We start from the raw sequence: 13,624 nt of genomic DNA, 5'->3' as shown, positions 1-13,624 counted from the left end.
CTAACCAAAAAAAGTGTTAAATTTGAAGGGCCAAAACTGTGGAACTCCCTAGACAATACAATAAAAAAATTGTTATCTATTTCTACTTTAAAAACCAAATTTAAACAGATTCTTCTTAACAAGTATTCAAATTCATGAAATTTACCCGTTTGTTATTGTTTGTCGTATTGTGACTCTCGCGTAGCTTATTATCATATTCATTCATTTTTCATTTAAAATTCACCTCTAATCTAACTATTATGTTACGTTATTTTTGTGTATGTACGTATTTTGTTTAGCTTTCATACTGTTTGTTTATAATCGTTCTTGTCATCATGTATCTTCATTGTTGTTTATGTTCACAGGGGACTCGCACTCGACAAGCTTTGCTTTTTGTGGGTCCCCTGCATTTTTGTGGGTCCCCTGCATCTCTAGGTGGTGTTATTCAAATGTTATTATTCTGATCTTTATATTTAAACATGCATAAATCATAACAAGTATAAGCTGTATTCTGTTATGCCTTGCCCTTGAGATGAAATAAAGTAAAGTAAAGTAAACATGGAGGAAGGAATAGATAGATGTGGAGGAAGGATCATTGACATTATGCAAACATTGAGTTTACTTACGTTCCTATCACTTCTTTGACTTCATATTTATCTTCCAAACGTGGTCTGCTTTCCCTTCCACGTTTCTCTCGGTGAAACAGGGTGAGGGGCATCTCAGCAGCGAGTGTGGGCAGCAGAAACAGTGACAGTTGCAGGTAAAGGATCCAAGACTGCAAGAGGTGCAGCAACAACAACAGGGTAAAGTTACTCCAGTAAATTGTGGGCTTCGCTAAACTACAGCTGTGACACAATGACACAGACAGTGAATTTACTGTATTGAAGCATTTGCCATGTGTCTAGTCTGTGTGTGTTGTTGATGATGACGACAACTCAAATGCTAACCAATATTCCTAGTGTAAATACCGCCTCTCTGCAGAACGTCTGCTCGTGGATCGATGTCGTCCGTGAAAAAAAAATACAAGTGCAATGCGTACACATGCGTACGACATACACAGAGTGTTGTATACTGGCTCTAGAGGACGGATGTGTACAGCAAGTAACCCAAATTATACCAATTGTAGCCCAATTATAACGTAGCAATGTAGGTCTCAGCTCGATTACGCGCCTAATTGGGCTTGAAAGTAGAACGTTATTTTTGGAAAAGGGTCACTCGCAAAAAAATGATAACAGATTCGATCATAATTTTGGTGGGGGTGTAATAAATGTGATGTAAATATTTTTAAATAGTACTTTAAGTCAGAAACTTAAATTTAATGTTTTTAGAATTAAGTACATTAGTTCGATTTACAATGTAAAGAAATTAAGCAAGAAATGTATGTCCTATAGACTTTGAGACATAGATGAATTAAAGAACGAAACCATTAACACCCAGTTCTGAAATGATCCTGGCTGATTGGAAAAACTATTCACAAGAGGTCGCTCTTCAAAAAAATGGTCAGTGTGGCAGCTTGAAGTTTTATAATTGCCAAGTATTATGTTTGTCTAGACTGATGACCCCCAAAGTCCACTTACCCACTCCTACCACCGCTCGTAGGTGTGAAGTAACATACCTTTTCCATACTTTTACTTTCACTTATTTCTAATGAAAACAAAGGTTAAAATTGTTAGGATTTTTTTTCAGACTGTGGGAAGTACATTGAAAGTCACTTAGGCCAATTTGACGAGGTACTACTGAGTTCCACAGGGTTTTGAGAGAAACGATCCCAGCCTTCTTACTTTTGTTTTGAAAATCCATGGGAGTCGTACAGACCAAAACTACTTAACGGAACCTATTAACTATACGTATACATTCAACTGGAGGATACGTTTTTAGATGGAACCAAGATTTTCGTTTAGTTGATGGGTCGCATAAAAAAAAATATTAAAAAAAACATTCGAGGCCGAAAAAGAAGAAAACACATTTATAGTTTTAACATGGGCTATCAAACTTATGTCTGTTATGAGTTCATTAGATAAAGACTCAAAGATATGAGGCAATGACTACTCTACTTGTTTAAGAACTCTTTGGGTCATGTTCAGTCTAAGTCATAGAGCTATAAGAACTTTTACATAGATCTATGGTCTAAGCATGGCGGTTCTACCTCCATGGTCTAAGTAATGTTTAATTGTACGTTGCCAATAGAGGGCGCTATATAAGATGAGTGGTGGTATACTCTCAACAATGTCTAGACCAACTGCAACTTAATACGTAATGTCTAAAACAAAAGTGACAAAAGAGAGAAGAAGCAGGGGAAAAGACAATGATAGTTTTAATATTTTTAATTTGATTGCATCAAATCCGGAAAAAGTAGAGAGGAAACTACGAGGCGACCAAAAACAGTAAACCGTTATGTGAGCAAGAGAACTCCTGATTACAAATGAAATTTAAAGACAGTGGACACTACTGGTAATAATTGTCAAAGACCAGTCTTCACAGTTGGTGTATCTCGACATTATGCACAAAATAACAAACCTGTGAATATTTGAGCTCAATCGGTCGTCGAATTTGCGAGATAATAATGAAAAAAACACCCTTGTCACACAAAAGTTGTGTGCTTTCTGATGCTTGATTTCGTGAGACCTCGAATTCTCGAAGTCGAGTTCGTGGAAAATTACTTCTTTCTCGAAAACTACGTCAGTTCAGAGGGAGCCGTTTCTCACCATGTGTTATACTATCAACCTGTCCCCATTACTCGTAATCAATAAAGGTTTTATGATGATAATTATTTTGAGTAATTACCAATAGTGTCCACTGCCTTTAAAAAGATGGACAAAGAAGGAAAACATTGATGTCATTAGCTGTGACGGCAAGTGCATGATAATACATAAAATCAATGAAGGTTTAAATGAGACAAACATTAGCATTAGCAAATGGTCACAAAAGTTCAACATTGCATCTTTCTAAGAAAAAAAGATAAAAGAGAAAGATGATTAGCAGAGCGCCAACGTCCCGTTATGAAGTAAAATAATTGTCAGATAGGCCTATAGGGGCCAACTTTGTAAACAAAATACAAACTGAACAAAATACAAACTGAACAACCTCAAAGGATTGTGATGCAAATATTACCCCTTAAGTTCAAAATGTGTTTTTTGTACAACATTGAAAGTTATCAAATATTATATCTATCTTTAAACTAGAATTAATCATAGAAAACTGACAAAATTTAGCCTATCTTTGCTAGTTTCTCTTGAAATAGTCGTAATTGTTACAAAACCTTTTATTAGGCCTACTTTACATAAAATAAAGCACGAATGCATTTATAAATGACCGCAAAATATTGTCAAAAAAGTAGGCTCATTATATTCTGACGTAAGTTGAACTTAATTACTACTGTCTCACTATTATACAACCAAACTCTTTAAATATATTTTACAGTTCCAATTACTTGAATCTTTTCTTCACCGTATGCTCATCAAAATTATATAACTTGCCCATTAATAGTGAAATACTTGACCCTGTCAATTGCAGCGATTCGTCGATAATAAGAAAACATTGCAATCAAATAATCTTATACGCCTTAACTTTATTAATAGTTGTTACAATGTAATAACATGTCTTTAAAATGTACACATCAGAGCCCACTATTAAGACCCCTAACATTTTATGCTAAACACAAACATGTTTGTTTTGCATATTACTTCCATTCTTTGATTAAATCAAGACTTCTTGACACAAAATGTTTCCCCCCCCCATCTTTGTTCGAGACTGAGTCGTGATAGTCCCTTTTTCCACAGTTCTGCATCCTTTTTGGAGACACAGTCTTCTTACATCTTCCTTTGATGCTTTGTGGAGACGCATTATTCTAAAATCTTCCTTTGATGCTTTTTGGAGCAATCTTACATCTTCCTCTGATGCTTTTTGAAGACACCTAATTCCTACATCTTCCTTGGATAGTCTTCATCCGGTGGAGGAGCAGACGGTGGTCCCGCAACTCTCCTCGAGGGTGGTGGATATGCTACACTTGGAAAATCGTGAGCGGATGAACTTTGCTTGTCTATCAGCGGTGGAGCCTGGCCTTTGGACGCTGGCCGCGGTCTTGGTGAAACTGGTGGCTGATAAGAGGGACTAGGGCGATCATCCATCATCGCAGGGCTGTGCTTGTCTTGCAGAGGGGATGCTTGCTGATGTTGCTCTGACTCCGAAGACGTAGCAGTGTAGGGTGGAGGAGGTGCTGAGAACGACGGGACCATGGGTTCGCAGCGAGGGTCATAAGACTGGTTGACCGATCGGGGGACGGGGTGTGGGTAGGGCTGAGGGGGATAATTGGGAGGGTAATTGGGAGGGTAGTCCTGGTGTGGGTATTGTGGGTACTGCCCAAGCGGGTATTGCTGTTGATGGGGAGGGTATTGCTGGTTTGGGGGATAAGACTGTGGTGGGTAACTTGATTGGGGTGGGGGTTGTTGTTGAGTAGGTGACCCTGAAGTCCTTGATCTTGGACCTGACAAAATAAGACGAAATAAAACAAGTGAAAGTCCATCAAGTGTACTTTTTATAGAGACCTTTGCTGATGAGAAAAGTACACACATATTATTTTGTTTATGGTAATAATAATACATTTGCATCACATACAAGTACAGGAACAAAACCTACAACATTGTAGTGTTTTATTCCAAAGTTCTCAAACCAAAACGCTTATAGTACAAAGCCAACTACATTTACAAAGTGAAACCTAAATCTACGCTGCAATCAGTTCAGGCTCAAGAAAAAACTTCCTATAAGAGATGTTAAATTTGCATCGGGCATAAAGAATATTATTTTGGGTTTTTACCCATGGTTTTTACATTTTACCCATAGTTGGTAAGACACTGCTCTGGAATTGCAATGGTCGTGGGTTCGAATCCCACCCGAGTAACATGCCTATGATATTTTTTTTACAGGACTCGGGAAAGTACTGAGTATACAGTGCTTACACACATCGGTGTATGGGTAAAAACCAAAATTAATAAAAAACGTCCTGTTTAATTATTCATTGCACTTGAGGACACATGTACATGTTAGTATGTCTGATTTGTTCTTCTTCAAATTTTACTAACCTTCAGGCACTGGTGGGGCCGGCCTTTTCCGCCTTACTCTCATTAAAGTCGCTCTTATACCTTCCCTAGATATTAACCTAGCAGCTGATCTTGACCTTCCCCGATGAGGGCGGCCTACATGATTTCTGTTCCTGGAACAAAGGCAGCACGGGCAGCAACAACAACAACAACACAGGATGATGCCGATGGCTACCAGAGCGACGACACCGACGATGGCTCCTACCAATGTGCCGACGCTGTGATTTGAACAGATAAATACAGAATCGTGTTATTGTTAACAATTGAATTGAATTGAATTGAATGGTTTATTCGTCAGGTATATAAAAATACATGAAATTTACAATCCTATTGTACAGCAACATATAAAATATTAAAATGGACAATTGTACAAGTTATACCACAATACTACATAAAACAATAACCTTAATGTAAGAAAAATCATAAAAACAAACAAACAAACAAACAAACAAACAAACAAACAAACAAACAAACAAACAAACAAACAAACAAACAAACAAACAAACAAACAAACAAACAAACAAACAAACAAACAAACAAACAAACAAACAAACAAACAAACAAACAAACAAACAAACAAACAAACAAACAAACAAACAAACAAACAAACAAACAAACAAACAAACAAACAAACAAACAAACAAACAAACAAACAAACAAACAAACAAACAAACAAACAAACAAACAAACAAACAAACAAACAAACAAACAAACAAACAAACAAACAAACAAACAAACAAACAAACAAACAAACAAACAAACAAACAAACAAACAAACAAACAAACAAACAAACAAACAAACAAACAAACAAACAAACAAACAAACAAACAAACAAACAAACAAACAAACAAACAAACAAACAAACAAACAAACAAACAAACAAACAAACAAACAAACAAACAAACAAACAAACAAACAAACAAACAAACAAACAGACAGACAGACAGACAGACAGACAGACAGACAGACAGACAGACAGACAGACAGACAAACAGACAAACAGACAAACAGACAAACAGACAAACAGACAAACAGACAAACAGACAAACAGACAAACAGACAAACAGACAAACAGACAAACAGACAAACAGACAAACAGACAAACAGACAAACAGACAAACAGACAAACAGACAAACAGACAAACAGACAAACAGACAAACAGACAAACAGACAAACAGACAAACAGACAAACAGACAAACAGACAAACAGACAAACAGACAAACAGACAAACAGACAAACAGACAAACAGACAAACAGACAAACAGACAAACAGACAAACAGACAAACAGACAAACAGACAAACAGACAAACAGACAAACAGACAAACAGACAAACAGACAAACAGACAAACAGACAAACAAACAAACAAACAAACAAACAAACAAACAAACAAACAAACGCTTAAGCATGATTGAGTAGTGGACCCCCTCCCCAAATTAAAAGAGGCCAAATTGCACAGGAGATGAAATCAAATAAAACAATAATAAACAATTAAGGCAGTACAAAGGGCTGGATGCATTGCAGTTATCTAATAAAATCACAGTTAAAATCATGGATAGCAATAGGTAAAAATGAGTTCTTGAACCTGTTAGTCTTAAGGCTTAGTTGACGGATCCTACCAGATTTGTTGTAAACAATCAGTGGGTAAAGAGGATGTGTGTTGTCAGACAAAATACAGTGGAACTTACTCATAAGTCTATTCTTAACTAATTCCTGAAGACCGTCATTATCTGAACCAATAATCCTACTGGCTTGTTTGGTAATGCGAACTAGTTTTTGCCTAATTAAAAATGTTAAAGTTTGAGTTAAGAGCATGCTTGTTTTCATCCATACACCCTTAATCTGCTGAGATGTTGAACACGGAGCCATGTATCCACGTACTGTATCTCTATAGACCTCCATGCCTGGTGCATGTTTCCCTTCAACCTACAATCATGGAGCAATTGCTCCATGCTACAATCTAGACTGTTTTAAAAGGGCAATTCCTTCGTTCAGCTCCGTTGAGTTCTTACCACTTTGAACAATTTTTCTTCTTGTAGCCCCAGGAGTGGCTTTAAGCCTTATTTGGGGCGAACTTGGGAAGATAGTCTGTATTGTTCTAAGCATGAGCCGGACTCCGGGACTATGGGGGCCTGACCCATTGCCGTGTCGTCAGACAATGAAGTCTGTGCGCTCTATAAATGGTCAGACTGACACCCAGAAAGTGATTAAAATGGGATTTTAATTGGGATTCTGTGTCATTTTGACGATTACCCAGGGTACTTTTGACACAGATATCGGGTCATAATGAACTAGAAATGGACCCGACACTGGGTCAATTATTACCAGAGAGTTATTTATATCAACAACAATAAACAACCACCCCCATAAAAAAAGGGGGGGGGGTTCTTGAATATAGTGTTGCCCTGTGAATGTGTTTCTCTTCGGGAAGTGAATTACTCATTGCTTGGTTCCGCTGTAGACTTGGATAAACGAACAGATTTCATCAATCGAAGGCACAAGGTTCGTTAGCGTCATAGCTCCTACCACCATGACTCTACAAACTATATGATCGTATAGTTCCATTCTGTCTAATTGCATGTCAGATTTAGTCACACTTTATGCAGAGAATACATCTGTGTTGACTTATGTGCAACAACATTTTGGTTTTCAATTTCCACAATATAACACCTCAGGAACTTGAGCCCAATGGCCTGGACCATTTTGTTGGTCAGTGTGATCCGGAATCTGTGTCACGTGATCAAGAAATGGGTCAAACTGACACAGAATCTCAGCTGGAAAAAAAAAATATGTTAACCAGTTTTAGGAACAGTCTGACCCAGAGTTGAGTCAAAACCGGGTCTATTCTAACCTTACAGGTTATCTTCAAGTGCACTTTAAAAAAAAGCTACTTTTGCAAAATTGATTACCGGCATATTTCATACATTTTTCATTTAAGGATCACAGACTTAGTGTACAGTTTATTATTATATATTGGAAGATTTTGAGGCCGTGATTTGCATATAGGCGTTGTTCTAAACTTGTGCCAAAAAAGATTCCAGTTGAACACCGTTATCGCGTAGTGCGGACTTGGTCAACAGAACTTCTTTGTAATCACTGAGTCGTTTAGTCATAGAGATGATATTCTATTTAAAAACTTTTTTTTCGCAAAATAGAAAAAGCCTGTGTTAGGCCTATCGATGTACATAAACGTGTTCGTGATTAAGTGAATCATCATTATTGATGCCTTTATTACAGCTTGACTATTATAAGAAGGCAGCTGTTGTGTTGTAAGCCAAACTTACTTGACCAGAGGGCGTGCATGAAAGCCTGTTATTTACAGCTCAATTGAACAAGTCAAAGAGGTAACAAGAGAAAACATCTTAATTTTGGTTTTTACCCATACACACCGATGTGTGTTAGCATTGTATACTCAGTACTTCCCCGAGTCCTGTGAAAAAAATATCACAAGCATGTTACTCGGGTGGGATTCGAACCCACGACCCTTGCAATTCTAGAGCAGTGTCTTACCAACCTGACTACCGAGGTGCCCGGTAGCTAGAGGCAGTTCGAATCCTATGTTTTGGCAGCGGGTACCGCAACAATATAAGAGATGTTAAATTTGCATCGGGGATAAAGAATATTAATTTTGGTTTTTACCCATACACCGATGTGTGTTAGCACTGTATACTCAGTACTTCCCCGAGTCCTGTGAAAAAATATCACAGGCATGTTACTCGGGTGGGAAACATCTTCATATGTTTTTTTGACAATAAGTATAAAAAATACTAATGTTCCTTTTGCACACATGCCCATTTACACTATAAAAAAAAGCCTGAGTATCGACCTGGAATCCAGGTCCCATGGGCCTGAACCATTTCCAGGTCAATATGACCCGGAATCAGCGTCAAACTGACCCCAAACTGTGTGAATCTGACGCAGATGATTTTAAAATCCCATTGCAATCTGTTTCCGGCTGGGTCTGACCATGGATCAGGTCTCCTTGACCCGTAAAACAGGTCATTTCTGACCAGTGAGTTCATAGAGTGCAGATGCCTATAGTGACACTTATGACCTGTGTGACATTGGACTTAATAATAATCTTTACGGAAATGATTGTCCTATGATTATTACTAGAGTTCTATTTTGGTGCCAGGACATGTATTTTCGTCTTTTAAAGACCCTAGATTAAGGAGAACAAGCACTGTTTATAATATGTCCTTATTTAAAATCCAACATTTTTGACGATTGTAAAACACCGGCAACTTTTTGCGTAATGTGATACACTTGTCATACATGCCGTCTATGAAAAAATTCAATCTTAATCACAGGATTTTTAACAACTTGTTCTCTAGGTTAAAAAAAAAAAATCGTTTAGATATTAAGTCTTATACGACATGACATCGTCATCAAAAAGTGAAGACAATCAAAGTCGACTCAATTTTGTAGAACAAAGTGTGTGAACCAAAATGCCCTCACACCAAGAAGAAAGGCGTTATACCACGCGCGGACTTTACCAAATCTAAACGGAAACAACAACATACAGTGTCAAATTAAATTACTTTGTGCTTTTCTGAGCGAGTGCGGCTTCTCCCAGCATAGACACGACACAGTACCTTTAATATCCGACTTCCACAAGTGAGTCCAGGGGATCCCTGACTAAATCCGGAAGTGGGGAAGAAGGGGTGAGGAGAGCGGAGAGCGAGCTGCATAAGATTAACCATATTTATAACCAAGTTTGAACGTTTTTTTAAAGACACATGAACACTATTGTTAATTGCCAAAGACCAGTCTTCTCACTTGGTGTATCTAAAAATATGCATAAAATAACAAACCTGTGAAAATTTGAGCTCAATTGGTCGTCGAAGTTGCGAGATAATAATGAAAGAAAAACACCCGTGTCACACGAAGTTGTGTCAGTGCTTTTACATGCTTGATTGCAAGACCTTGAAATCAAATTCGTGGAAAATACTTCTTTCTCGAAATTACATGACTTCAGAGGGAGCCGTTTCTCACAATGTTCGATACCATCAACCTCTCCCCATTACTCGTCACCAAGTAAGGTTTTAAGCGGATAATTATTTTTGAGTAATTACCAATAGTGTCCACTACCGTTTGTCAGTCAACTTTAATTTAAAGATAATGAGGATGGAAGTAGATAAATCAATTGAGTGCATTGTGTGCCCGGAAGAATGGGTGTGGGCTCTAACAGAGGGACGTAAGCAATACAATCTGACAAAAAGTGTTGCATTGTTGTTATATTGTTGTGTCTTATAAAATTATCACTGAAGACATGTTTTTAAATTTCTACACGAAATTTAACCAATCAAACCTTTACGCCCAGATACCAAGAAACAATATTGTGTATATTAAATCCTTACTAATCTTCTCCGCATGTACCTTAATTTTGTTTCTCCTTTTTTTTATATCTGGGACACGACGGTAAAGGTTTACATTAAAGGCAGTGGACACTATTGGTAATTGTCAAATACCAGTCTTCTCACTTGGTGTATCTCATCGTATACATATGAAATAACAAACCTCAATTGGTCATCGAAGTTGCGAGATAGCAATGAAAGAAAAAACACCTTTGTCGCACAAAGTTGAGTGCGTTTAAATGGTTGATTTCGAAACCCCAAGTTCTAAATCTGAGGTCTCGAAATCAAATTCGTTGAAAATTACTTCTTTCTCGAAAACTATGGCACTTCAGAGGGAGCCATTTCTCACAATGTTTTATACTATCAACCTCTCCCCCTTACTCGTTACCAAGTAAGGTTTTATGCTAATAATTATTTTGAGTAATTACCGATAGTGTCCACTGCCTTTAAAAGTACCTATGTTGTTGGATTGCCAGGTACAGACATTGTTTCAGATTAGAAAAAAACTTTTGCAAATCAACAAGTCCCAAAACGTAAGATCTCGCGCGTATAATTAATCGTTAAGCCCGGTTCATACTTCCTCTGAAAGCGAATGCGAATGTTGACGTCACGGGGCAGCTCTTACAGCGAATGTTTCGCATGAATTCAGCACAAGTCAACTGATGCGAATTACTCAATATTTTTTCGATTTAGTGACGTCAAAAGTCGTAAGCGGCATCCGCATTTACAGAAAGTATGAACCGGGCTTTATACATGTTTGAATATATACACGTACTTTAAAGATCCAATGTCGAGGTCGCCGGGCCTGTCGTCACAGCAGTACTTGTTGGTAGGTGATCCACAACAGTAAGTGGCATCAGGATTCTCCTCGGTACTGGTGCACTGGAACCCAATGTGGTAGTTATTGTTGTCGTCAAAGTAACCCTCACAAAACTCAGGTTCAACATCTAAAACAAAGACCAAATTCAGCCAGATTATTTTCAAGTTTATTCACTGTAAAGGAATAATACAGAATTGGTAAGAAAAAACTTTAATTATAAGATCACAGATTTACATAAAACTGATGGATAATGATGATAGTAGAAAACATCACATGAAATATTGTCTGAAATGTCGTTTGATCAGAAATAAATAAATAAATTAAACTAATTTCCCGTTTGGAGTTTATCGCTCAGTGGGCGTTTTAGTCTTTTTTGTTTAATTGATGTCAGGTGTGTAGTAGGTTTTTCACTATTTTCTTGTGACCCAGAAGACAAACCCGTCTTAAACTTCTAGAGATTGTCCGTTTGTATATAGTCGATTACATAAAAAGGCTTACACTGCCAGCAACTGTTTTTGTGAGCAACAACTCCTTCCGTAATTTTTCTTTAAATACAAGATCGGAATTGACCCTGATCATTACTTATCCAATGAACCTAACAATTTCTGGGTCAGTTTGACTCGGAGTCCCTGTCATAATCGGGAATCAAATGTTTGTATTTCAACCAAATTACGGGTTATTAAATTGACACAGATTCGGAGTCAAATTGACCCAGAAATGGATCAGGTACCAACATCCGGGTCAATTCTGATCCAGGATTTTTTTATAGAGATGTTCAACCCTTATAAACTCCAAATGTTCAACTCCAAATAAACCTCAATTAAGAATCCCCCTTAAAAGGTTTGAAGAGCTGAATCCACAGTTATTAGATGAAAAATACCAAACTAATCGATAAACACTGTTTCCTCAAGAACTTAAAGGCAGTGGACACTATTGGTAGTTACTCAAAATAATTATTATCATAAGACCTTTCTTGGTAACGAGTAATGGGAGAGGTTGATGGCATAAAACATTGTGAGAAACAGCTCTGTCTGAAGTGACGTAATTTTCGAGAAAGAGGTAATTTTCCATTGATTTCGAGACCTCAGATTTAGAATTTGAGGTCTCGAAATCAAGCATCTGAAAGCACACAACTTCGTGTGACCATGGTGCGACAATGGTGTTTTTTCTTTCCTTAATATCTCGCAACTTCGACGACCGATTGAGCTCAAATTTTCACAGGCCATTACCAATAGTGTCCGTGTCTTTAAGAAGTTATAACGACTCCTTTGATAACAATTTCCACAGGTTTATAACCAAGCTCATTTCTATGATTCTCCAAACCAACTGTTGCACATTCTTTTCAAAGGCAATACAAAACAGAAGAGACAGGAATATATATACAAGCCTATAGTAAATGACACACATTATTAAAAACTTTAGTCTGGGCAAGAATAAAAGTTGTCCGCATTAGTTTCCAAAGACTTCATGAAAACAATCCTGAGACATAACTTTTAATTACCCATTTAATAATTTTGATTCTGTAATTGACGTCTGAAATTGAACAGACAGATGATGTGCCAATTCTTATCATGTATATACTCCGTTCCTTATACAGAGACAAAAACATTGCGCATTACTTTCTTGAAAGTTGACTTAAAATACTCACTGGTTGATGGGACTAAGAACTCCGGTTCTTCAGCAATGCCCGTCGAAAATGCAGCAAACAGTGTCAAAACACCCCAAATTCCTCTCCATGAACCATCCATTGTACATTCCACTGGCTCAGCAAAGCTTTGTTCTTTGTAATCTTAAAACATGTTACTAGAAAGATTCATTCCAAATTAAGACCGCCATGAGTATGTCTGCAGTGGCCGTAGTATATAGTTCGAAGCTATAGAAAAAAAACACCTGCGGAGGAATACTCAGCAATGTTTCCGTGACGTCAGTAGGGGAAAAAGTAGCCTGGGTTATGCAAGCTCCATGCCAATGAACTACCTCTTCCAAACAGCCTAGCTAATTTGGAAAAGGAAAGGGTATGGTCTAGGCAAGACTTTTTGGGGTGAGTCTACATAAGCCAAGCAATGAGTAATACTCGTGTGTCATAAACTAGCAGAACTGAATTGTACGGCAATACAGCAGTCTGTTCCTAATTGAACAGTTCCTTTAACGTCATCTCGGAGACATAAAGCTATTAAAACAGTTAAGCAAGGTTATTGGTGATCTTTATTCATTGCATATTCGTGTATTAATTGCATATTTTTATTTTATTTATTTTTATTTTAAATCTTTAGACATACACAATAGTTGCAAGTTGTACAGGGGCTGTCAAGGCTAAAACAAAAGTATAAAACTGTCATCAAAAGATGTGTAAAACCAGACCCCTGCCA

General features: G+C 37.4%; 2 protein-coding genes across 2 annotated transcripts in view; both read right to left on the bottom strand.

The window, feature by feature from the left end:
• The window catches only part of LOC139950740 (calcium/calmodulin-dependent protein kinase type 1-like), a 114,675-nt gene extending 113,623 nt beyond the window's left edge, over window positions 1–1,052 (bottom strand). Inside the window, exon 1 of the mRNA XM_071949539.1 lies at window positions 606–1,052. Coding sequence (XP_071805640.1) covers window positions 606–697 — 92 coding nt within the window. The 5' untranslated portion in view covers window positions 698–1,052. The remainder of the gene's footprint in view (window positions 1–605) is intronic.
• Window positions 1,053–3,047: 1,995 nt separating this feature from the next.
• Window positions 3,048–13,072, bottom strand: LOC139954547 (uncharacterized). Its single transcript, XM_071954395.1, has 4 exons — window positions 12,904–13,072; window positions 11,211–11,382; window positions 5,058–5,293; window positions 3,048–4,462 (listed from the first exon to the last, which is right to left on the bottom strand). Exons 1-4 carry the CDS (start codon window positions 13,001–13,003, stop codon window positions 3,900–3,902), a joined length of 1,071 nt encoding a protein of 356 aa, XP_071810496.1. The 5' UTR covers window positions 13,004–13,072; the 3' UTR covers window positions 3,048–3,899.
• Between the last annotated feature and the right edge of the window lie 552 nt (window positions 13,073–13,624).

Source organism: Asterias amurensis, chromosome 2 (assembly GCF_032118995.1).
Source record: "Asterias amurensis chromosome 2, ASM3211899v1".
Taxonomy (NCBI): Eukaryota; Metazoa; Echinodermata; class Asteroidea; order Forcipulatida; family Asteriidae; genus Asterias; species Asterias amurensis.
The sequence above is the reverse complement of the archived record's forward strand: the minus strand, read 5'-3'. Positions and strand labels throughout refer to the sequence as shown.

Bases quoted from the DNA above. Each gene is read 5' to 3' on its own strand.
- LOC139954547 (XM_071954395.1), bottom strand. From the start codon at position 13,003: ATGGATGGTTCATGGAGAGGAATTTGGGGTGTTTTGACACTGTTTGCT. The intron at 11,383-12,903 runs GTGAGTATTTTA...TCTTTGTTTTAG, and splicing joins GTTCTTAGTCCCATCAACCA to ATGTTGAACCTGAGTTTTGT. The intron at 4,463-5,057 runs GTTAGTAAAATT...TTATTTTGTCAG, and splicing joins GGCCCCACCAGTGCCTGAAG to GTCCAAGATCAAGGACTTCA.